Raw genomic sequence first — 25531 nt, 5'->3', positions numbered from 1 at the left:
GAAGCCTGACCTCCGCCAAGGAGATGTGCGACTTTGGGCAAGTCTCTTCAGTGTTCAGAACTTAGCTTATGTCATTTGAAAAATGACATTTTTAAAGTGTATAATCATGATTTAAATTTAACCAAGATTCTTGTAAAGACATGCTAGATTTTCTTCAGCGGAGCAATTTGACAAGTTTTACATAACCTTTCCCAAGCCCTTCGTCGTGTGTAGTTACTGGAAATCTACTTATGCTCCATTTTACCACGGAATTAAAGGGGAGGGGGAATAACCTACGTTTTTGCCCTAGGGAGAACGGAATCATGGCCCCCAGCTAAGATGTACCAGGATGACCGCACCGCAGCATACACCCAGGAAGCTTTACAGAAGCAAAACCAAGGGGTTTGTCAGGTGAAAGCTACGCCCCAGAGGTGCTTTGTTTTACATGCCAACCACTGCTGGAGATTCTGTAGGGCCAGGCAGAAAACGCTTGGGGTTTTGTTTTTCTTTTTCTTTTCCAATTTCAAATTCCCTAAAGCCAAAGGCTGGACTCCAAACCATCCAGGCTGTGGCTAAACTGCCTCACCGGTTCTGAGTGTGGAAACACGGCTCCGCCTCGCCTGCAACCGCAAGAGGGAGAAGCAGCTCCAGGACAGCCGAGTGAAGCCCAGAGCCCGTCCCACGGGCCCGGCCCCCGCGCTGGCTACACCGTGCCAAGAATCCGCGGCTCGCGCCCCGGCACCGAGCAGGAACGCGGCGGCGCTGGCCAACTGCGGCCGGATCCGGACGGCGCGCACGTGACTTCGAGACGCGGCCAATCCGCGCAGCCCTCTGCGCTATTCAAATCCGCGGCGCGGCCGGCCGTTGAGCCTAGCCACGCCGCCGTCGGGGCCACCGAGCTCCGGTATCGTCCAACGCCGCCATGCACTGCGCCGGCCGCTGACAGACCTCCGGGCCCGCCAGGCGGAATGGAGAGTCGCAGTGTTCCTCCCGGGCCTTATCGGGCCACCAAACTGGTAAGACCGCCAGGAATGGCTAGACTTGGGCCAGCCGCAGCGATGGCCGCCACCACTTTTACGCGAGAACGTTTGTTGTTTTTTGTCTTGAGAGGACAGATGGATCCCAGAGCCCCTTGGTTCCCTGAAAAGGAGAGTGGGGGGAATTAGGCATCGCGAAACCCTGGCGGGACACGCCTATCCCCCTTCTTTGAGGGTCTGGGCTGTGAGCCGTAAGTCCAAAGGGTCGCGTCCCCGGGTTTGCGCATCATACACTAGCCTTTTTTGGGCGACTCCTCTGCCTGCAGTTGTCGGCGTGCCCTGGAAAGTCATAGAATATTCCGATTTTAGCCACTCCCCACGTCTGATTCTCTATTCCGATCAGGATTAAAGAAGAGCTGAGAAAGAGTTCTGTTACCCTGTAGTGTCAGAATAGGGAGACAGTCCGAATGTGACAGCTTCGTTTTGCTGGGTCTGTAGAATTTAATGCAGGATCTACCGATTTTAAGCGCATTAGGGAACAGCTGCCCATTTCCAAACTAAGCCCAGAACAGTTAAGATACCCAACGGGAACCACTGTTGGTAGTCACTGGGTTTGTACTCGGATACAGTGTCTTTGTGCATTGAAATTCTCAGTCCAACAGAGTCCAGTGCCACTGGGTACGTGAAATTAGAAGAGTGGCTTAACTTACGTTAGCCTCAGTTTCCACACTGGTAAAGTCGGGCTAATAGTGTATACACCCACCTTAAAGGATATCCCAAGAGGATACCGTATATGAAAGTGTGTTGTGATCTATAGATCCTATCGATAAGTCAGAGCTCAATACGTTTCTTGAATAAATGTATGAAGTGGGGAGGTGTGGTGGGAAGAAAAGAATAATTATTGTGTTGTGGGTGTTGGGCCCGCATTGGTTAGATAAATGATAACATAGCTTGTAGTGGCATAGTTGGGGGTTACCAATCAGATTTCTTGGACTCTAATACAGGATTTTTCAGTTAAAGAGTGATGTGTGTACTTTACACCACCACCACCACCTTGGTACTCCAGTGGTATAGCTACCACAAACCTGAAACTTTGGGTTATATGAGGACAATTTGGAAAATATGAGTATCTTTTTAAAACCTAGGTGCATCACTGTTATTTAATATGCAGTGGACTTAAAGCTTAGTTAATTTACCCTCTTGTTCTATGCTCACTATGGGAATCTTCACGTAAGAAATATATAAGGTACTTCAATATTAAAGGTATCTTCCAGTAAAACTACTGCCTGCCATGAATTTTATTTGACCAGCATAGGAGTTACGAATGCAGGTTCTTGAGTCAATCAAACCTGGGTTTGAATGCCTGGATTCATCATTTACCTGGGTGACTTTGGTCCAATTATTAAATTTCTCTGTGCTTCATATTCCTTATATGAAAATGGAATAACAATAGTACCTACTAATAGAATTCTGAGAATGAAAATGAAGTAATGAATGTAAAGTAGTATCTGACACAAATGCTACCAGCATTTTACTAATATTAGTTGAGATTTAGAAAAAAGGAATATGTTTTCTGTATCAAAGACTAAGAAGCAGGTTCATTGCAGTTCTTCATTATTTGTAGGTTTCCTAAGTAAGCCAATCAGACCATGAAGTGCTTTAGTCAAAAACTATTACAAAGAAGTATTACCACAATACTAGAATAAAGAGAAATCAATATAAGATCTGATATTTTCTGTAGTAAATAAGACAAATGATTTCTTAATGAATGATTCTTAATGAATGTTTATGATATAATCCGTTGTGAATAAAATAATATTCTTTGTCTACTTTGTTTCAACTCAGTAAGATATCTAATTTTGTTGTTTAATTTTAAAAAATATATATTTTCTTTCTGCAGTGGAATGAAATTACCACATCTTTTCGAGCAGGAATGCCTCTACGAAAACACAGGCAGCACTTTAAAAAATATGGCAATTGTTTTACAGCAGAAGCAGCAGTGGATTGGCTTTATGACCTATTAAGAAATAACAACAATTTTGGTCCTGAAGTTACAAGGCAACAGACTCTCCAACTGCTGAGAAAATTTCTTAAGAATCATGTAATTGAAGATATCAAAGGCAGATGGGGATCAGAAAATCTTGATGACAACAGTCAGCTATTCAGGTACTGAACAGACAAGTAGCTACAAAATTGAATTACTTAACAAAATTTAACTCCATTTCTATAATGCTTTTAATAAAATTTCAGCTTCTTCAGAAGAAAATTTTTTTTTATAAAACTTACTGCTCTTAGTACAATTAAAAGTACTTAGAAGTTAAAGTTAATTGCTGCACAATTAAAACTTGTAAAATGTTAAATAGTATATAAAATAAAATAGGTATTGGGACGAAAGTGAGACATCACTTCGTATTCTGAAAGCTATAACATTTCAAGAACAGATTATTATTAACCTTTAGTTTCATAGGTTGAGGAACTATAAGACAAATTCTCACAGGTCCTTGCCCTCAAGTAACATATAATCTTATATAATCAAAGAATATATGTGATAAAATAAATAATAGCAAACTTTAAATAATAGAAGAAACTTACCATAGGTTAAAGAGATATTTATTAAGGATTCACCATGTATCAGAAGCCTTGCTTTATGATTTACATGTTTTCTTATTTAGTCCCCAGACTATTTAAGCAGGATAAATATTAGTTCATTTTTACAGTTAAGGAAACTGAGATCATGCTTTATTTAATCTTGTTACATATGTATGATATATGTTCTTCCACCTTGAAACACTGTAGATATTTGTCAGATTAGTAAATACATTTGTTCTCCTGTGGTTTGTACTGCAGCTTTCTCTGTGGAGCCTTTCTGACTCCCTCAGGCCACCACAATTGCTTTTTCTCATGCACACAGGGTTCTGTTACATATATCATTCAACTAAGTCTTTGGATTCTAATACCCATGCTTTGTTTCTCTACAAAATTAGTAGTTTTCAAGTGAAATGTCTTAGAAGTTGATTTTTGCCTCCATATCAAAGATTATTTATGTTGTACAAGTGAATTGCAATAACAAGCAGATGAATAGTTCATTTTGTAGAACATTCTACAAATCCTCCTAACTATAGCTTCCTCTCCTAACTATAGCTTAGTCACCTTTGGGAGCTCCTTTGCTATTATTCATTCTATAGTTGTTACTGGTTTTTAAGATCCTAGACTTAATCTTTACTTCACCTCTCTCCCTGGACAATTTCTTACCACGTCTTCACCTACTTTCCTTTTAACTTTAAAATTTCCAACCCAAATATATCTTCTGAGATTTAGACCCATTTTTTGCCCATTATGCATTTCAGATACAACAAAGAGAAAAATAAGTATCATGTCTTAACCTGAACTTTGTCTTCTAATGTCTATACATAGATGAATGATACTGTTTTCTCTGTAGTTGCTTTGATGCTTTTCCTTTCCTCTCCCCTTTAAATTTGATTTAATTAACAAACCATGTCTGTTATACTGCTTCAGTAGTTCTCTGTCCACTTCTCTCTCCACCCTGACAGTTTTTTTTGTTAGACCATTTTTCTCTCTTACCTGGAACTCTGTGTAATTCTTCAACTAGTCTCTCTGCCTCTGGTCTTTTATAATGGTAATAAGGTTATAAAGTACTTATAAATATACCTTACCAAAAATGTGTAAGACCTTACTGGAGAAAATTATAAAGTTGTATAGAAAGTAGTAAGTGGAGAAGGATATCCTGTTGATGAATGAAAAGACTTAGTATAATAAAAGAGTCACTTTTCTCAAAATCGATAAATAAATTAAGTGCATATTCATTCAAAATCCTATATAATTCCTTTATAGAATGTGACAAGCAGATTCTAAAGTTCAAGGCAGTTTTGAAGTGAACAAGGAGGGGAGAATTGCCATATATGATATCTGGTCTTAAATTAAATTAAAACAATTAAGTACTGAAAAAGCAAAACCCATACATATAGTTGGTTCTTGAATAGTGCAGGGATCAGAGACACTGACTCCTTGCATAGTCAAAAATCCACATATAACTTTTGACTCCCTTAAAACTTTGCTAATAGCCTACTATTGACCAGAAGCTTTATTCTGAGTTCACTATAAACTTATGCATATATTTAATGTGTAAGATACTATAGAATGAAAAAACAAAACCATACATATTGTTAATGAATATTTATTAAAAATATAAACATGAACAAGAAGGAAATAACACTAACTGAAAGAAATAGAATAAGCAAAGAATTTCTTTCATTTAACAAAAAAATAATAAATCTTTAGTAAAATGTTAACAATTGCATTGGTTGAAGATTACATATATGCATGTTATCTATACTATTTTCTGTACCTTTTGTATCTTTGAAATATTCTTTATTACACTGGAGGGGGGAAACATTATAATCAAAAGCGGTAACAGAAACCAAGATCTGGAAATTAGAACAAGCACAGTCAACAAAAGTCAGAAATATATATAAATTATAGATAGCTTGTCAAAGAAATTTAAAAAATGCAACTATTTTCTTCTTCAACAGAATTGATCCCAATAATACCTCCAAATTGTGCCGATATAAAGTTAAATATGTAGATTATACTAAGGAGAGTAGGAAACTACTAAGATATTTTTTAAAGGTTTAGTGAGAAAATCGATTTATGTAGAATCTTTATTCCTGGTAATATAAATAAATTCAGTTCTTTTGTGATTTTTACTTTAGATAAACAGGCATTAAAAATTTGTTTCTGATCTTATATTACTTAATTGCGTATTATTCTTAAACCAGATTTCCTGCAAATTCTCCGCTTAAAAGTCTTCCACGAAAGCATCCAGAATTGAGAAAAAACAGCATAGAAAACTTTTCCAAAGATAAAGATAGCATTTTTAAATTACGAAATTTATCTCGTAGAACGCCTAAAAAACTTGGATTACATTTCTCTCAGGTAAAACATCCCTTTTGCTAATTATTAGTTTAAATATAACTACCATGTACTTAATTATAAAATCATTAAAAGTATATAAATCTTTAATATTTGAAGGCAATACTGAAGTCTCTTAATCTACATTGAATTCAAAAATGTGTGTAAATTGTTTTATAGTAGAATAATAGAACGCATAGGAACAATAATAAATATTGTAGTGAGACATACTTGAAACACTATTTGTATAATTTAAGTCTGTTTTGTTTTAAATTGATCTGAGGGTGGTAGGAGCAGCTACAAAACCAAAAAGTTCTATTACCATATGTTAACATTATTTCTTTAGGTGATACCTTATAGCTTCATTGTGGACTATTTACCAATAAAATATTAGGAATTGTGTCACTTCAATATTTCCTTAATTTGAGCATAACATTAAACCAAAGTAATTTTTTCCCCAGGAAAATGTAGAGGAAATGAACCATGAAATAATCAATGGAGATCAAGAAAACTCAGTTTATAATAGAGAAATAAGCCAGGAAGAGGTTGAAGAAGTTTGGAGACATATTACTCTGATCTAGTAAGCTAAAACTAAGCTCTAACCAAGTTCTAGAGGTGTTTAGAATGTGAATTTGACGTTTTTATCAAGATATACAAATGCAAAAAAGCTTAGAATTTAACCTATATGTGTTTCTTAATAAATGCTCTTGCTATAGTTCTAGTATAGTAGAAATAGAATGTTTTCAGCATGATTTGTTTTTTCTTTGAATCAAAGTTATACATATAGTTTGGAGTTTTATATTGGAATCCTTTCAAGGTTACTAAAGTACATTTGAAAGTGGATACTAAATATAAACCTTGTAAGTTAAGAAAAGAAATACTCTGAATACTTTGTTTGCCATTAATACTCTTTCATATTTATATCCTATTCCATTTATTTTATGGAGAAAAAGAAGTTTGTCTTCTTTCTTCTGTTTAGCCTACAAACTATTTTAGGTGTGCCATCCCTAGAAGAACTCATAAATCCAAAGCAAGTAGTTCCTCAATATGTAATGTACAACATGACCAATACAAGTAAACATGGAATAGTTATACTACAAGACAAATCAGGTTGGTATCAATAAAAGAAGTTAGAATCTTGTTAGCATAGGTTGCAGCTATAGTGGGGGTGCATTGAGACTAAAAATATAGAAAGTAGAATACTTTGAGAGAGCATCAAGGGGAGATTATTGTTTTATCATACGTGCTTTAGTAGTCTTTTTTTTTTTTTTTGGAAGTTATTTACAAGTTTACCTAAAAACCTTTTTTTTTTTAATTCTTTTTCCAATTTATTTACTTTAGTAGTCATTTTAAGTGAATATTATTCATACTATTATTTTAACCCCTAAGTGGTACTTATGCATGTTTTTTTTAAGTAGTAGGACTAGACATCTGAAAGGTATGCAAATATAATAAAATTATTGATTAACTACATTTTAGTGAGGGCCTACAATGTACCAGGCATTATGCTAAAGATTTAGTGATGAACAAGAGAGAAATGGTCCATGACTTCTTGGAGCTTATATAAGTAGTTACATATAAATTTACACAGGTCAAGATATATATACGCAAAACTGAGGTAACACACAATAACATAAGCCCAAACTCTCAAAGCTGATATTTTAAAAAATTACTAGCTTTGTATTATATATATAGATATAATATATTGATTTTAGATCTAAGATGAAAAAATTAGGGATATAATTCAAGCCAGATGCATTACAAAACTTAACACTTCAAGAAATCTGTCAATAAATCTCAAAGTGTTAACTCATTTTTTATAATCAACTGCTGCCTGCAGTGTTAAGTGGTATGCATTACTTGAGTTTCTTTCTGTTGGCAAGAACTTTAAGGTTTAAATTGTAGGAACAAAAAGCAAAAACTTAAGAATCATGTTGCTTATGCATATGGCTTTGGTCTAGTCCCATCTTTCATTACCTAAAATCACATACTTAACAGTATATTATCTTATTCAGACTTTTCTTTATAACCATAAACTTTTCAAGTCAAGTGTATGTATGGTTTTGGTGTTGGTGTCAAAAACTACAAGATTTTATGCAGCATATTTCAGTTAGTGGCAAATGAAAAATTTTAAGTAAGCCTCACTGTGAAAGCACCCTAATATTCAAATATAGCTCATTTCAATCATAGATCTCACTCAAGGCAGTAATATTCAAATCGTATAGCTATAATTAGAATGGAAATGAAGATAAAGAAAACATGGTAGTGGTGGACAAGGATGAACATTTTTTTATTTATGAATCCCCACCAAAATAATGTATCCTCAATTTGGGGATAACTAATTGTTTTATGTATCATGGAAAGCATCAAACTCAAGATCTCTGTAAGTTTTAAATTTGTATTTAAAATATTATTTTGGCTTTGTGTCTTGTTAAACACATAATTTTTAATCTTGGTAATATAGATGTATGTACATACATGCATATATGTGTGTGGGTATAATTATATGTATATAGTAAGTGTAAAATATTAATATACTATCATAAAAATTGTGTGATTTACTAAATAGTGTAAATATATTTTTGTATAGATGACCTTCCTCATTGGGTCTTATCTGCCATGAAGTGCCTAGCAAACTGTAAGTTAATCATGCAAAATATGTATGTATATTTGTGTTTTATATTTGTAGTATTTAATAAGAACTAAAGAGATTTTTAAAATAATTCATAGAGGTCCTGATAAATTTAGAGTATGCCAATTTCTCTTGATGCTTAAATGACAGTCTAGTAGAAATTATTACATATACTTGCATGTGGAATAGAGTCCTTAACTTTTTCTATGAAGATGGTGGTTTTATAATTCAATGTTCTCATGTATGGCTCAGTTTTCATAAATCATAAAATCATAGGTTAGTGGGTCTTACGGAATTTTTAGGTATAACATACATCAGTTGTCTTAGTGAGGCCTCTAGAATCATATACAACCTGTAAGTAATATAGCTCTTATAAGCAGGAAAGGTTCAATCAGAAATAGTCTCATAAAATCTACTTTAGTCCCCTTGCCATTAGTACAAGGCTTCAACACTGGGGTGCTTCATGACAGGCTTGTCATCAGATATATACATATTATATATATAATGTATCCATCAGATATATTAATGGGACTTTTATATTTATGGAAAAAAATGATCTGTCACTAAGCAGCAAACCACTTTTTTAAGCATTTTTTTTTCCATAATGATCAGTGATAACTGATTTTTATAATTTGAGACCGTATTTCAAGTAGAAGACCTAACTGCTTTAAAAATCAGTTTTAAAATATGCAGAAATATGTGCTTCTAAGTCATCAAATTAAGTTAAATTATATCTTGATAGTTTTTTTACAAAAGGATTTTTCTCATTCTTATGAATGAGTATTTTATTAATAAAGTTCAAGATAGGTATATATTCCCTTGTTGTCCACTGGGTGTCAATATGACAAAATAACAGAATAAATAGCAATAAAATAAATAATGTAAGTGATAGAAATATTTTATCAAATTGAAATAAAGATCTTAATCATAAACTTGATTTTTGAGTTTCTCTTTCTACCTTCCCTCATCTAACTGCCCTTCTGCCTCATACCTTGGCTCATGGTTAGCAACCCAGATACTTACACTTTCAGGATTTCTCTGAGCTCTCATGTTGAGGGATATTTTTTTCTTCTCTTTCTTACCAGTCTGTGTTATACCTAAGTGGTACCAAAGATATAATTTACTAGATTCCAAATTAATAATATATCTAGCCAGAGGTAGTATTTAGACTTGTAGTCATTATTTAATCCCTATAGTAATCCTATGACATACAAGAATCAGTGATTAACATACTATCCCATTTTTTTTTCCAGAAGAGAAAAGTCTACTGATAATATAAAGAGCTATGTGTGCAAACTAGGATCCTTGAACTATAAATTCTGTATTTTAATTCTAGTAAAAGTATTTTGTCTTAGAAAATGTTGTAATGATTATCAAAATTTATATTTTACATATTGAGACTATTTCTTATCCTCCTTAAGGAGATGTTTATTTTGCTCTATGTAAATCCATATTAGCCTTTAAGCTATTAAATATGTGTGATTTTTTTCTTTAATCCTTTTTCAGTGCATGTGCTCACATTTGTATGACAATACAAAAGTTTGGAGACAGAGAAGTAAGAGAGATTATTTGGGTTTGGGAAGAAAAAGATTATAACTTGAAAGAACAGCATCAGTGGCTCAGTCAGTTAAGCATCTACTTTCTGCCCTGGGCTCAGGTCATAATCCCGGATCGAGCCCCACATTGAGCTCCCTGCTCCTCGGGGAGCCTGCTTCTCCCTCTGCCTGCCACTCCCCCTGCTTGTACTCTCTATCAAATAATAAAATCTTTAAAAAAAAAAAAAAAAAAAAGAATAGAAGAGTGACTCTCAAACCCCATTGCATATTATAGTAACTAGTGAAACTAGCCAAAGATTCTGATTTGGTTGATTCATTAGGTGGTTTCATTTAGTTGATTCAGCATACCTCAGAAGATTCTTAGAGTGAAGATTCCCAGATAAGCATTTGGAAACTACTAAATTAGCCAGAAGCAAACATTTTTAAGTCAGTAATTCTTAGCTTTGCCTCCATAAATTCTGGTCTGTACAGAGGAACTTACATTTTTAATAGGCATATTGGATGATTCTGATTATATAATCCATAGAGCATACTTTAGTTGTTAGACCTCAGGGTGCCAGGTCTAGCTCTTACTTACACTGCTCTAAGTTCTAATTCTAGCTTTGCCACCAATGGCTTTTTCATTTTAGGCAAATTACTCTGAGCTTCACTTTTTTCATCTGTAACATGAGACCAGATTTTATTTCTGAGTAAAATACTAATGAACAGGAATGATTCTTTTAAAAATGTTAAGCTAATGAAATGGCAATGTAAAGATATTATGTAAATTCATTAAGGGCATGCTTTGTGTTAGGCAAAATTTGTTCATGAAAATGTAAATTTACAAAAGAGAATTTAGAAGGATTATTTGTATTACCTAAATATTCTTTGTTTTATAAAATGAATTGCAATAAAATCTCGTTAAATAACCTTAATATTTTAAAATATATTTTGGGACACCTGGGTAGCTCAGTGGGTTAAGCCTCTGCCTTCGGCTCAGGTCATGGTCACAGGGTCCTGGGATCGAGCCCCACATCAGGCTTTCTGCTCAGCGGGAAGCCTGCTTCTCCTCTCCCTCTGCCAGCCTCTCTGCCTACTTGTGATATCTCTCTCTCTCTGTCAAATAAGTAAATAAAATCTTTAAAAATAAAATAAAATGTATTTCAAATTTTACCCTCTAGGCAATTTTCAAGTATATAAATATTAAAACAAAATGCTAGTAGTTGCTTGTAGTGATTTCTAATGAAAACAATAAGAATGAGATGTGCACAACTCTTCAGATTTTTGAATTGTGACAGAAGTTGTTAAACTTAGCTCCTTCATGAAATACAGGTTTTATACATTTTAAAATTTAAAATTTTTATTTGAAATAAAATAAATTTTGCCAATTTTTTTTTGCCTCCTGTGTCCTAGGGCCAAGAAGTAATGATATGAATAATCCAACTTATGTTGGATTTGAACGAGATGTATTCAGAACAATAGCAGATTATTTTCTAGAGCTCCCTGAACCTCTGATTACATTTGAATATTATGAATTATTTGTAAGCATTTTGGGTATGTATGGATTTTTACTTATTATTTAAATGTATTTATTAACATTTTCAAGTCTTCCATAATTTAAAAGATCAAAAAGTGTAGGTAAATATAAAGGTGGCAAGCTATGAATTATTTTAAAATTTGGGAATACTCTGGTTCCTGTTATGTTGTTTTCCAATAATTTAAATATGTCATTCCAACACCAGTTCTTCACATCAGTTTGGTGCCCTACAACTCATTTCTGACACTGACTACCCAAAATTAGACTAGACCCCACAAGTTAGGTACAAAATCCTTTAATCCTGATATTAACCATAGAGTTCATGTAAACACCAATTAAGTGCTCACCTCCGCAAGACTGCCTTCCATTCAGGTGTCTATAAATGAGATCCTCAGGCTTCCTTCCACTTCTGCCCAACTACCAGTTTGGGGGTTCCCACAACCTTTTTTGGATTTAATGATTGATTTTAACTCAGAACTCTGGAAACTGCTTTATTTAATCAGTACCAGTTTTTTAAAGGATACAAGTCAAGAACAGCCATATGAAAGTGTAAGTACATAGGGCAAGATATGGAAGTAAGGGCTGTGCAGATCTTTCATGCCCTCTCCAGGAATGCCATCCTCCCAACCAGGTCCATATGCTCACCCACCCATAAAGTCCCCTAGTCTTGTTACCTCAGAGTTTTAATTGAGGTTTAATTACATAGGCATGACTGATTAAATCATGATTGATTAAATCATTGGTCATTGGTGATTGACCAATGATTTGTCAATCTGTCAAATTGTCAGTTTGTCAATCAGTCTTCAACTCACATCCCCCTCTCCTCAAGGAGGTCTGAGGTCTGAGGTAGGCTGAAAATTCCAACCTTCTCTAGTCCAGTCCTAAGTCACCTCATTAGCATAAACTCAGATGTACTCAAACAGGTGCATTATGAGTAACAAAGACTCCTGTCACTCTGAAAATTCCAAGACTCTTAGAAGCACTACACCAGATAGTAGAGACAAAGACCAAATATGTAAGTTTTATTATACTATAGTTGTCTTATAATTAAGAGCTTTCTAATATTTATAGACTGAAACCAGTTTTTTTAATGTATTTGACTCAATTATAATTTAGACTGTAGAAATAAACTTTAAAGTTATTTATGTCACAAGTTGGAAAACCTCTAGTCTTGCACTTTGTAACTGAATGTTGCATGTGTCCTATTTAAGTGGCTTCTGAATTAAGCAACTGCTATTTGTACTATACTAACAATATATACTATAGTGATGCTTTTTTTTTTAACTTTACTATTGTTTTTGTTTTATTTTTGCCCACTGTCACACAGTTGCATTTTAATTTTTGTTTCATTTCCTGGTAGTTGTCTGTGGCTACGTCACAGTTTCAGATAGACCCAGTGGGATACATAAAATCCAAGATGATCCACAGTCTTCAAAAATCCTTCGCTTAAACAATTTGAATTCCTTCAAATCAACTGAGTGTCTTCTTCTCAGTCTGCTTCATAAAGACAAAAACAAAGAAGAATCAGATACTACTAAGCGACTGCAGATAAGTGATCAAGGATTTCAAGAAAAATGTGCTAAGAAAATGCAGCTAGTTAATTTTAAAAACAGAAGAGCCAGTGCTAATGACATAATGGGAGGAAGTTGTCATAATTTAATAGGCTTAAGTAATATGCATGTTCTATCCTCTAACGTCAAACCAAGGTGTTATTCTTTAGAAGGAATTATAGACCTACCAGGGAGTGCAAGTAAAGAGGTCTTCAATGCCTTCCATCAATCTGTTCTGAATATAGAAGGACAAAATAATAAGCAGTTTTTAGAGTCTAAGAGCAAACAGGAATCCCTAATGAATCTTCATTCAGAGGAGAGTAATCAAAAGCCACTCTGTGTTGGTTTTAAGAGAACCTCTACTTTGACTGTTCAAGACCAAGAGGAGTTATGTAATGGGAAATGCAAGTCAAAACAGCTTTGTAGATCTCAGAGTTTACTTTTAAGAACTAGTAGAAGAAGGAATAGTTATATCAATATGCCAGTGGCTGAAATTATCATGAAACCAAATCTCGGACAAGGCAGCACAAGTGTACAAACAGCTATGGAAAGTGAACCCGGGGAGTCTAGTACAACAATCAATAAAAGACTCTGCAAAAGTACGATAGAACTTTCAGGAAATTCTTTACCTCCAGCTTCTTCTGTGTTGACTGGCACACAAAGTAAGGTTGATGCTTTCAATGCATGTAATATTAACTTTTAGTGTTTACTAACTGTGTTTTGTTTACCTGTCTTTTCTTCTCTGAAACTGCTTTATATTTTTCCTCCAAAAGGAAATGTTTTTATTACAAAAGACTTTGTCATGGCATAACCAAGATTTATTCTACTTACCTAAAGCACTTATTTTCTTTTACCTCATTTTAACTTATTCTGAGTCACTTTATTTGTAGTAGGTAAAGTTTGTTAATACTCAAATAGGTTATGAAGAAAGTAATGAGCTTTTGAGCAATGTGGAAATTTCTAGGGATAGTTAAAAGAAATTATTACTAAAATATTGTTTTATTATTTATATAACTGTATTCTTCATATAATTGTGTATGCTCATGATGTGAAAGCAATTTAGTGTCATTGATGATTTTTTGGGGGGTGGGTTGTAATTTTGCCTTCTAGGTTTCCTGCAACCTCATTTAGAGAGGGTTGCCATCGATGCACTACAGTTATGTTGTTTGTTACTTCCCCCACCAAATCGTAGAAAGCTTCAACTTTTAATGCGCATGATTTCCCGAATGAGTCAAAATGTTGATATGCCCCAACTTCATGATGCAATGGGTACAAGATCACTGGTAAGTTGATTTCTTTTTTTTTTTTTTTTTAAGATTTTATTTATTTATCAGAGAGAGAGAGAGGGAGAGAGAGCGAGCACAGGTAGACAGAATGGCAGGCAGAGGCAGAGGGAGAAGCAGGCTCCCTGCCGAGCAAGGAGCCTGATGTGGGACTCGATCTCAGCATGCTGGGATTATGACCTGAGCTGAAGGCAGCTGCCCAACCAACTGAGCCACCCAGGTGTCCTGGTAAGTTGATTTCTTAAGGAAAGAATAAGCCATGGTTCATAAACTAAAAAAAGAAAAGAAAATCACCCAAAAGTTCTACTTGAGTGATATTGTAGTCTCAAAATCCTAGATTTTTAGCATAGAAAGGCTCTTAAAAGTATCTTTCTTGGTAGGAGAGTGTTGTTGCATTAATCTTTTGTGCCCAGTATGCTAAACTTTCATATTCTGATCTTTATCTTGTCTAAGCACTTTGCCTCTTCACTCCTAACATATCATATTGATAGACTTGGATTATCAGACCATATTCCATTGCCTTGTACAAATTCTGTTTGGTGAGGAAGGAAGAGAAGATATAAGCATGGTTAAAAGCATAAGGGCACTATAACTTTGTAAATGAGAGAATTAATAGAAATCTTGTGGTAGTGGGAAAGTTGTATTTGATGAAATATGTGAATTAGGATAGCATTTCACTGTGGGCAAGAAATTGGGACAAACTATTACGAAGCAGTCTCAGACTCCATAAGAGGATGAGGGTGGAAGCATTTTATCCAGATATTGATTGAAAATGAACTCTTAAAATAGTATCTAATCTCTCTCTCTCTCTCACTCTCTCTTTTCAAGAGCTACCACTTCCTCAGTGCAGCTTCAAATGATTTTCTTATAGCAAGGAATCTGGAGCTGAGCTCTATTCTTCCACTCATTAAGAACAGTTCTTTAGCAATGATAGACCCAATCTAAAAAGGAAGAATTATTCTTGAGTAACTGTGACACCATTAAAAGGCATAGGGAAGTTTATAGAGGAATATATTTCCAGAGACATGAGTAGAAAGAAAATAATTTCAGTTTTATACTTTTTGAGTTTGAGTTTATAGGATATCCAAGTGAAATTTATCCAACAGACTATTAGAAATGTGAGCTTGGTGAAGAAAGATTAGGTCAGAAGGCAGATTATTTGGAGAGAAGTAGTAGTTGGAGCTTTGAGAATAAATGAGCTCTACAAAGCTAGGAAGGATGAATAAAAAGCTGAGGACTCAGTTGTGGAAGGAGAGGAAAACATGTCTGACATGTAGGAATAAAACCAAAAATATTTCAGTTCAGTAAATGTGTTCCTCATCTATTATATGCTAAATACTTAGAATTCTGATGACTATTTTAGAATGAGATATGGGTTTGAGTGTCTTTTATACTTAGTGGATAATATGGATATGAATGAGAGTAAATAACTTTTGAAACACAAAATTTATCCCAGGATTTGAAGACTCCTTATGATGGAATTGAAAAATGTATGTATTGTCTTTAAAAACTGACAGAAAAAAGATTAAAAGCTATTTTCCAGAATTTCAAAAGCTAAATGGTACCAACCTCATTATCACTAATGTTTACATGGTATGTATTCTCCTAGTTTGTGTTTTATGGGGTTAATAAGTCATTGTTCTTTGACATTCTTTAAGTGACATATCCATATGTTACTAATGGAACCAATGGTATTTACCAATAAAATTGTGACAAAATTAAAGAAAAAGCTAAGCCCTTTATAATCCTTTGGAATTATATTACAGAAATACTTAAAAAGTACTTTAAAAAGAATATTCTTACCTTCCTAATATAATTAATTGTTCTCATTTTTAAGCTGAAGTCTACTTATCACTTTATCTCAGTACTTTAGCATGATACCCAGAAATTCCTGATACTCTTATTTATATGAAAGCTTAGGTTTTTACATTCACATCTTTTAATATGTTTCTAGATGATACACACTTTTTCTCGGTGTGTGCTATGCTGTGCTGAAGAAGTGGATCTTGATGAGCTTCTTGCTGCAAGATTAGTTTCTTTCTTAATGGATCATCACCAGGAAATTCTTCAAGTACCCTCTTACTTACAGACTGCAGTGGATAAACATCTTGACTACTTAAAAAAGGGCTATGTATGTATTGTAAATCTTAAAATTCTCTACATTAGTCAGTTCCAAGTGGCAAACTCATCTCAAACTAGCCTAATTAAAAAGGAAGTCTTTATTAGCTCACATAAATAACCTCTAAAAGTCAGGAATATAGACAGAATCTGGGGACTCGAATAGCAATAAAACTGTTTCCATCTCTTCATCTCTTATTTCCATTTTGGTCCTATATTTAACAAATGACTCCTTCACATGATAGGGGGCATATGGCTGATTAAAGCTCTTAAGTCACAGACTTGCATTTTTAACCCAAAAGGAAAAAGAACGACCGCTTTACCTACCAATTTGAAAAGTTCTTCACAAGGCAACTACTACATGCCTCTGAACAGTCTAGGCTAAAACACAACCTTTAGATTGTTCAGGATAAGTACATTGGAGACAGGGCCATACTCTGGCTCTACATAGATTAGAGGAGAATCTGCTCTTCAAAAAGTGAGGGCAGGGACACCTGGGTGGCTCAGTTAAGCATCTGTCTCTTAATTTTGACTCGGGTCATGATCTAGGGTCATGAGATCGAGCCCCCACATCAGCCTCCACCGTCAGTGCAAAGTCTGCTAGTCCCATTCCCTCTGCTTCTCGCACTCTCTCTCTTTCTCAGATAAATAAATAAATGTTTAAAAAATTGGGCGGGGTGGGGGGATGAGGATACTGGAGCTGGAATGGGAAGCAACTATTAAAAGGAGAGAAGGAATGCTGAGTAACCAAAAACAAGATGTCTGTTATATTCAATTTTTGGCTGCCGAGCACCTATATTTCATACTATGTTTCTTCCCATATATACCATTCTAATATTGTCCTGGCTTATTATAATTATCCTTCACAATTTCCTTCTGTTATCAGCAGATGATACGGTATCTGTTCATGCTCCTACACCTCAAAAACAGTAGATGAATATTACTACTATGTCAGAAGAGTAATGTTTTAAAATGAATTAAAGCATTTTTTTTGTTTTGTAGTTAAAAGAATAAAATTCATGGTTAATGGCAATAATGATAATTGATGACTTTAATACTTATTCTGTGCTGAGCACTTTATATACATTAACTTTTGTAATTCCCATTTTACAGATGAGGAAACAGACCAAGTGAAGTAGAATAACTTGCTCAAGGCTACAAAGCTAGTAGATTGTGGGTCTGGGATTTATATTCTGGGATTTATCACTACTCTACTGCATAATACAGTTTTCTCTAAGTATTAAATGTTTGATAGCAAATTAATAGATACTAAGTCTCATCAAAAGAATCCTTAGCAAATAGGAACATGAACAGAATAGACTTGGACTATACCATTTTGTCCACGACAGATTAAAAATCCTGGAGATGGACTGATTGTTCCTTTGCCAACGTACTCATATTGTAAGCAGATTAGTGCTCAGGAGTTTGATGAACAAAAAGTGTCTACCTCACAAGCTGCAATTACAGAACTTTTAGAGAATATTATTAAAAATAAGAGTTTGCCTCTAAAAGAGAAAAGGAAAAAACTAAAACAGGTAAGAGAATGAACAAGTTCTCAATCATAATATTTTTCATTATGCTGTTGCTGATTGTTATTTAATAAAATTAAGAATCTAATTTCTAATTCTAATATTTTAGATTTTAGACACTATATATTTAGGCTACTTATATACCCTATTTGTCTGGCTTTACTCTTTATCCTGAAATTTAAATAATAAAAATAATAATAATAATAACAGATACTCTTCCTTATAGTTTAGATTAGCCTGGGAAAATAATTAAAATATTTTTATTATAATATATAACTTTTATTGACTCATTATTACCATTTAGAATTTTAAATCTCCATCAAAATCCAGTAACAACATGATTCTAACAAGTTTAATTCCAGGTCTGAGATACTCAAATATGAAATATACTAAATCACTATGACCTTCACAGGTGTTACAAATGGAAAGAAAGAAGATCTGGAATTTAGGAGGAGAATACATTAGAAGAGAATCCTAGAATATTAATGCTAACTTGGATCTAAGAAATCTTACATTATACCTTTCATATATGAGAAAGCAAAGGGAAAGGCAAGGATAAATTGAAAGGATACTCACTTCTGAAATACATGTTTAAGAAAGGCACTGAATTCTTATGTTGAACACTGGCTTCAGCTAGGATAATAAATGTAAAAGACCTTCTAATTTCTCACCTCATTTTTAAGTTTCAGAAGGAATATCCCTTGATATATCAGAAAAGATTTCCATCCACGGAGAGTGAAGCAGTCCTTTTTGGTGACAAACCTACAATCAAACAACCAATGCTAATTTTAAAAAAAACAAAGTTTCGTAGTCTAAGATACTAACTGAATTAAAAATTACAATGTAATATCTGTGGAACTTTGGTAAATGAAGCCATATCTAAGAATCTAGCTTCTAAAATAGAAGTCTATTTATTAATGAGATTTTTCTAAGAAAAATATGTAAAGAGGTACCAAAGTAATTTTTTATCAGTGTAAGACTGCTAAGAAGCTAATAGGTATCAACTGAGAACAAATAACAAAGGTGGTACCAGATACTTTAACAAATTTTTTTTTTAATACAGCACCTGTAAAAGCTATTATGTGTGCTAAAACTTTACTTACTTGAATTTTAAAAAATGACATGTCAAGATTAAGCTGTAATTCTGTTTTTTAAAAAAATTATCTGTACATGTACTTATGAATATTAGCTAAAGTACTAGTTGTTTAGGGGTATTCTTTTTTCTAAGTAAAAGAATGTGAAGAATATTGGAAAACTCAGTGAATTCTCTATGCTAAATGTTGCACTCTTTTGTGTATTCTTTTTCTACTTTTGATCTATTTATATATATGTATGTTTTTAAAATATGTACATGTAAGTCTTCACTTTGCTTTAAACCCTTATCAAAACTGCTTCAATCATTCAATTTTTCAATAAATATCTTTTGCATTCTTACGTTCATGTATCTACTAGAAGATAATGGTGTAAAAGAAGTATAAGGCAATCGTATTCATTCAAAAAATTTATTTAGCAACTACTATGTGCCTTTTATTATTCCAAATAGGGAGAGAAAATGATGAATAAAATAGAAAATTTCTTCTTTATGTATTTTCTAACTAAGGGAGATATACCTTCCAGATACTTAAATAACAGTATATACCCTGCAATCAAGTCATGGAATGTCCTTCAGCTGAAGACTGGCCTCTTTAGTTATGAAACAGTTCTCTAAGCTAGTGTTTTCAAACTGTTACATATTAGAATTACCTAGAAAGTTTTAAAACAATAATGCTCAGGCTCTACCTTTTATCAGTAGGCATCAGTATTTTTCAAACTCGAGGCGATTCCAGTATTCAGCCAACTTTAAGAATCAGTCCCTAAACACTTTTTATAAGCATTTAAGCAAATGCCAAGCTTGGCTTTATTGTTTCATTGGATGAAAATGCAAATGATAAACGCTTCTCATCTTAATACAAGGTTATTCATATTTCTGCTTTATTAAATACAAACTTGAAGCAGTTTTTCTTCCATATTTTACTCCAAGCTTATTTAATACCCATTCTTATGTGTAAAGATACATAATGTCTGAGACATAATAGACACTTACTATTCAATAACTTGATTTCTCAATGTAATGTGCTATAAAATGACAATGTTTCATTTGAAATTACTACTTTTTATTAAAATTCTGGACACATGGGGCGCCTGGGTGGCTCAGTGGGTTAGAGCCTCTGCTTTCAGCTCAGGTCATGATCTCAGGGCCCTGAGATCAAGCCCCGCATCGGGCTCTATGCTCAGCAGGGAGCCTGCTTCCCCCTCTCTGTCTCTGCTTGCCTCTCTGCATACTTGTGATCTCTGTCAAATAAATAAATAAAATCTTTAAAAAAAAAAAACAAAAAACCTATACAGAAAATGATAACTCCTGTCTTTTACCCTTAGCTATAAAACTATAGGACCAAATTAAATCTTTTTCCAAGGTGTCTATATGCTAAAATTTTCCTCTTTAAAGATGTGTAATGGAGCAACTGGATGTCTGAGTCAGTTAAGCATCCAACTCTTGATTTCTGCTCAGGTTGTGATCTCAGAGCTGTGAGATCTAGCCTCACTTCAGGCTCTGCACTGGATGTGAGGCCTGCTTGAGATTCTCTCTTTTCCTCTCCCTCTGCCCCTCCCCCACTTGCACTGTCCCCGCCCCCCCAAATAAGTTTTTTTAAAAAAAGAAATGTAATTATGTGAATTCTGTTGCATATTGAGATAAAAATTATTGTGGATTTTCTAACGATTTTGGTTTTTTATCCATTGATATTAAATTATAAATATTATAAAGTCAGTAACTTTTCATCTGCAGTAGTGTGCATGCAATTGAGATTACAAAATTGGTGTAACAGGGCGCCTGGGTGTCTCAGTGGTTTAAAGCCTCTGCCTTCGGCTTGGGACATTATTCCAGGACCCTGGGATCGAGCCTCGCATCAGGCTCTCTGCTCGGCAGGGAGCCTGCCTCCTCCTCTGTCTCTCTCTCTGCCTGCCTCTCTGCCTACTTGTGATCTGTCAAATAAATAAAATTCTTTAAAAAAAAAAATGGTGTAACAATTTAATAACCTGAAATGTGAAGTCAGGTTTGAATTTTACTGTGCTATTTACTATGTAACCTCAGACAAATTAACTGTTCTAAGTTCTACTTCTCCTTATCTATACCATAAAGATTATAATAGTATCTCTCTTTTAGAATTGTTGTGAGAATTAAATAATATAATACATGCAAGTGTTTAGCACAGTGTCTAGTCTAGAAATAGCACTCTCTTAAATATTAACAATTATTATTCTAGCACTAGAAGAGATCTTAGCAAAAACAGTCTTGTGCCCTCTGAGTTTCTTTAGGCAGACATGAACAAAACAAAATTGTGAACAATTATTGAGTCTTATTAAACTGCTGTTTAGTTAGAAGATGAAAGTTCTGATTGTACACACTGGCTGAAAAATTTTAACCTAGTATGAAGGGAAAATTTGATGAAGAAGGAAAGTATGAATATCTTCAGAAGCAATATTCTTAAGTATATGAAAACATGAGTTGCAGTACACAGTAAAGGGCTTAGCCTTCAGCAAGAGCATGGACAGATTCCATACTTTCCATACTGTCAGAAAAAAAGGCAGAGTATTTAAGTTCAAATATAGATTGGCTGATTGGATGTTGATGGCTCACAGAAATTCTCTTTTAATTGCTTTTAGTTTCTTAGGAACTAAGAAAGTCAGCTGCTAAGAGTAAAGCAGGATGGGGAGGATGATATGCAGGTTATACCAAATCAAATGATATCTGGTTGTTTTACAAACTGTAGTTCTTGCTGCCAACCATCCCCGATTGTTTCTGCTAATGGTTGTGTTATAATGATCCACTCTCCCCACATATTGTACAGGACAGTTATGTAACATTTAGAGGTGGAGAGTATGTGACATTTTCTACTGACTACATTCTGTCCTTGGGAAATTTAAACTCTTTAGTTTCTTCATCTATAAAATTTGAATAATAACGGGCACCTAACCAAATTGTTTTGAAAATCAAAAGAGCCAACATATTTAAATCTTGAACTGAGCCAAGCCCATGTTCAACTTCCCAGTCCTTTCCTCTTTCCTTATATTGAGCTTCACAAGATCTCTGCTAATTAAAACTTCTTTCCTACCAAATCTCTGCCTTTGCATTTCACAGTATGTTTCTACTCTATCAGTGGTAGTCATTTTGACCTCATATTTAGTGGAATTAAAAATAGCTTGGAATTTTATATCCTAACAATCTGTGTACCTCTCCAATAGATATACCACCCTTTGATTGTAAAGATAAAGTGAGAGAGTATGTGTGTGTGTGGCATTGAAGTCTTTTAAGGGCAGAAAATTAAGGATTGCTAGTTTTAATATTAAATTCTAAATAAAAAGAAATAAAGTCAATTTCACTAGAATAAACTTAACAGTTCTGAATACAATCAAGTAGAGCAATTAAGAATCTTTTATTACTCAAAATTAGCTTTTTTGTTAACTGAGAGTCTTATTTCCTAAGAACTAGGAGAGGAAAGGTACAGATTACCTGTTATCTCCTGAAAATTTCAGGGCACTAAGGATATGCAGAATTTATAAGACAAGTGAAAGCAGTGATTTTTTTTTTCATTATAAAAGCAACTTAAAAAAAATAGAAATTTCTGTATCAAAAGTGTAGATTCACATGTATTAGTTGATCTTCAAATTGTCCTTCCTTCTTTAAGCAGCTAAAAAATCAAAGTATATGAAAGCTGTTTTTAGACATTGGACTGTAAGTAATATGGGACTATGATGATTGAACGTGGTGAGACTTATGATTGCCCCTAGATTACCACCTGGAGGCAGTTGCCAGGCCACAGTGAAGGAATGGAGAACCAAATGAAGCCCAGCATCTCACTACATTTAATAACTAGAGGAGAGTTCAGGATGACTGAGGAAGCTGCAAAACAACAAAAAGCTCAAGAGATCTGCAGAGTAATCTAAAGAATTTGTTGTGTAATAATTGGCATGGTCAAAGGTGAAGGAAGTCAGTTGAGTACTATTCAAAAAGGCAAACAAAAGAACTGGAGGGGCAACTGGGTGGTGTGGTCAGTTAAGCTTCTTACTCCTGTTTTCATCTCGGTTCTTGATCTCTGTCTTGAGATTGAGCACTGGGTCAGACTCCACAAGGAGTCTGCTTGACACTAAGCAAGGACTCTGTTTGATATTTTATGCTCTTTCTCTCTCACAAATAAATAAATAAATCTTTAAAAAAATAAAAAGAATAACTGGAAAGCAGTAAAACAATCCCTGGACCTCACTGAGCTGGGAATAGTGTATGTTACCATCAGGAAGAATAGAGCATCTAATACATGGGGCATTGGTAGCATCTTCAGAAGAGTTGTGCTTTACTAGTAGGGCCAAATAAGCCATAAATTAAAACTGCTATGGATTCACCTTAATGAATCTTAAAAATACCTCAAAATGTTCAAATTGATCAAGTAACTTCCTGCATGCCAGAACAAAGTTCCATACCTTTTTTCTCATATCCTTTAAAAATATTTTTATTAGTTTCAAAGGTAGAATTTAGTGATCCATCAATTGCACATAATACCCAGTAGTCATTCCATCAAGTGTCCTCCATAATGCCCATCACCCAATGATCCCTTCCCCCACCCACCACCCCTCCAGCAATCCTCAGTTTGTTTTCTAGAGTTCAGTCTCTCTTATGGTTTGCCTCCTTCTTAATTTTCATCTTATTTTTAGTTCCCTTTCCCTATGTTCATCTGTTTTGTTTCCTAAATTACACATATGAATGAAATCATGGTATTTGTCTTTCTCTAGCTGACTTATTTTGCTTAGCAAAATAAGTCAGTACTCTCTAGTTCTATCCACATCACTGCAAATAGCAAGATTTCATTCTTTTTGATAGCTGAGTAGTATTCCAGTGTACTACATCTTCTTTATCTATTCATCTGTTGATGGACATCTGGGCTCCTTCCATAATTTGGCTATTACAGACATTGTTGCTTTAAACATTGGGGTGCAGGACCTCTGGGTGGCTCAGTTGGTTAAACATCTGCCTTTGGCTCAGGTCATGGTCCCAGGGTCCTGGAATCAAGTCCCACACCAGGCTTCTTGCTCAGTGGGGAGCCTGCTTCTCCCACTGCCTGCTGCTTCTCCTGCTTGTGTTTTCTCATTCCCTCCCTCTCTCTGACAAATAAATAAATAATAAACACCAAGGTGCATGTGCCCCTTTGAATCACTATGTTCATATCCTTAAGATAAATACCTACGGGTACAATTGCTGGGTCATACTGTAGTTCTATTTTTAACTTTTTGAGGAACCTCCATACTGTTTTCTTCAGTGGCTGCACCAGGTTGCATTCCCACCAACAATGTAAGAGGGCAAGATGTCCCCAAATCTTCAACATCTGCTGTTTCCAGAACTTTTCATTTCAGCCATTCTGACTGGTGTGAGGTGGTATTAGTGGTTTTGATTTGTATTTCCCTGATCCCGAGTGATGTTGAGCAATTTTTTCATGTGTCTATTAGCCATTTGGATGTCTTTGGAGAATATCTGTTCATGCCTAGTCCCCATTTCTTGATTGGATTATTTTTTCTTTGGGTGTTGAGTTTTATAAGCTCTTTGTAGATTTTTTATACTAGCCCTTTATCAGTTAAGTCATTTTCAAATATTTTCTCCCATTCCATAGATGGCCTTTTAGTTTTGTTGACTGTTTAATTTGCTGTCCAAAAGCTTTTCATTTTGAGGTCCTGATAGTTCATTTTTGCTTTTGTTTCTCTTGCTTTTAGAGATGTGTCTAGTATGAAGTTTCTGTGCTGAGGTCCAAGAGGTTCCTGCCTGTGTTCTCCTCTAGGATTTTGATGGATTCCTGTCTCACATTTAGGTCTTTCATCCATTTGGAGTTGATTTTTGCATATGGTATAAGAAAATGGTCCAGTTTCATTCTTCTCCCTGTGGCTGTCCAATTTGCCTAAGAACATTTGTTGAAGAGACTGTCTTTTTTCCATTGGATAGTCTTTCCTGCTTTGTCAAAGATCAGTTGACCATAGGGTTGAGGGTTCATTTCTGGGTTCTCTATTCTGATCCATTGATCTGTGTCTGTTTTTGTGCCAATACCTACTGTCTTGATTACAGCTTTGTAATATAGCTTGAAGTCCAGAATTGTGATGCCTCTGGCTTTGGTTTTCTTTTTCAATATTCCTCTAGCTATTTGGGGTGTCTTCTAGTTCCATACAAATTTTAGGACTGTTTGTTCCAGTTCTGTGAAAAATGCTGATGGTACTTTGATAGGGATTGCACTGAATGTGTAGATTGCTTTGGGTAGCATAAAATTTTAACAATATTTGTTCTTCTAATCTATGGACATGGAATGTTATTCCATTTCTTTGTGTCTTCCTCAATTTCTTTCATAAGTGTTCTTAGTTTTCTGAGTATAGATCCTTTCCCTCTTTGCTT

General features: G+C 34.5%; 1 protein-coding gene across 4 annotated transcripts; it reads left to right on the top strand.

The window, feature by feature from the left end:
* The first annotated feature begins 851 nt into the window (after positions 1–851).
* On the top strand, positions 852–20243 carry DEPDC1 (DEP domain containing 1). Of its 4 annotated transcripts, none has more exons than XM_044238445.1 (12): positions 852–995; positions 2857–3122; positions 5753–5909; positions 6347–6465; positions 6865–6995; positions 8476–8523; positions 11466–11606; positions 12950–13801; positions 14250–14422; positions 16377–16553; positions 17890–18075; positions 18753–20243. In XM_044238445.1, exons 1-12 carry the CDS (start codon positions 948–950, stop codon positions 18891–18893), a joined length of 2439 nt encoding a protein of 812 aa, XP_044094380.1. In that variant the 5' UTR covers positions 852–947; the 3' UTR covers positions 18894–20243. The 4 variants fall into 4 exon arrangements, with proteins under 4 accessions (XP_044094380.1, XP_044094383.1, XP_044094381.1 ...); XM_044238447.1 differs by having other exon boundaries at positions 977–995; positions 2945–3122; XM_044238448.1 differs by lacking the exon at positions 12950–13801.
* The last annotated feature ends 5288 nt before the right edge of the window (positions 20244–25531 follow it).

Source organism: Neovison vison, chromosome 2 (assembly GCF_020171115.1).
Source record: "Neovison vison isolate M4711 chromosome 2, ASM_NN_V1, whole genome shotgun sequence".
Lineage (NCBI taxonomy): Eukaryota > Metazoa > Chordata > Mammalia > Carnivora > Mustelidae > Neogale > Neogale vison.
The sequence above is the reverse complement of the archived record's forward strand: the minus strand, read 5'-3'. Positions and strand labels throughout refer to the sequence as shown.

Excerpts from the sequence above, each read along its gene's own strand:
- DEPDC1 (XM_044238445.1), top strand. The coding sequence starts at position 948 with ATGGAGAGTCGCAGTGTTCCTCCCGGGCCTTATCGGGCCACCAAACTG. Across the intron at positions 6,996-8,475 it reads TATACTACAAGACAAATCAG|ATGACCTTCCTCATTGGGTC; the intron begins GTTGGTATCAAT and ends ATTTTTGTATAG. Across the intron at positions 14,423-16,376 it reads CAATGGGTACAAGATCACTG|ATGATACACACTTTTTCTCG; the intron begins GTAAGTTGATTT and ends ATATGTTTCTAG.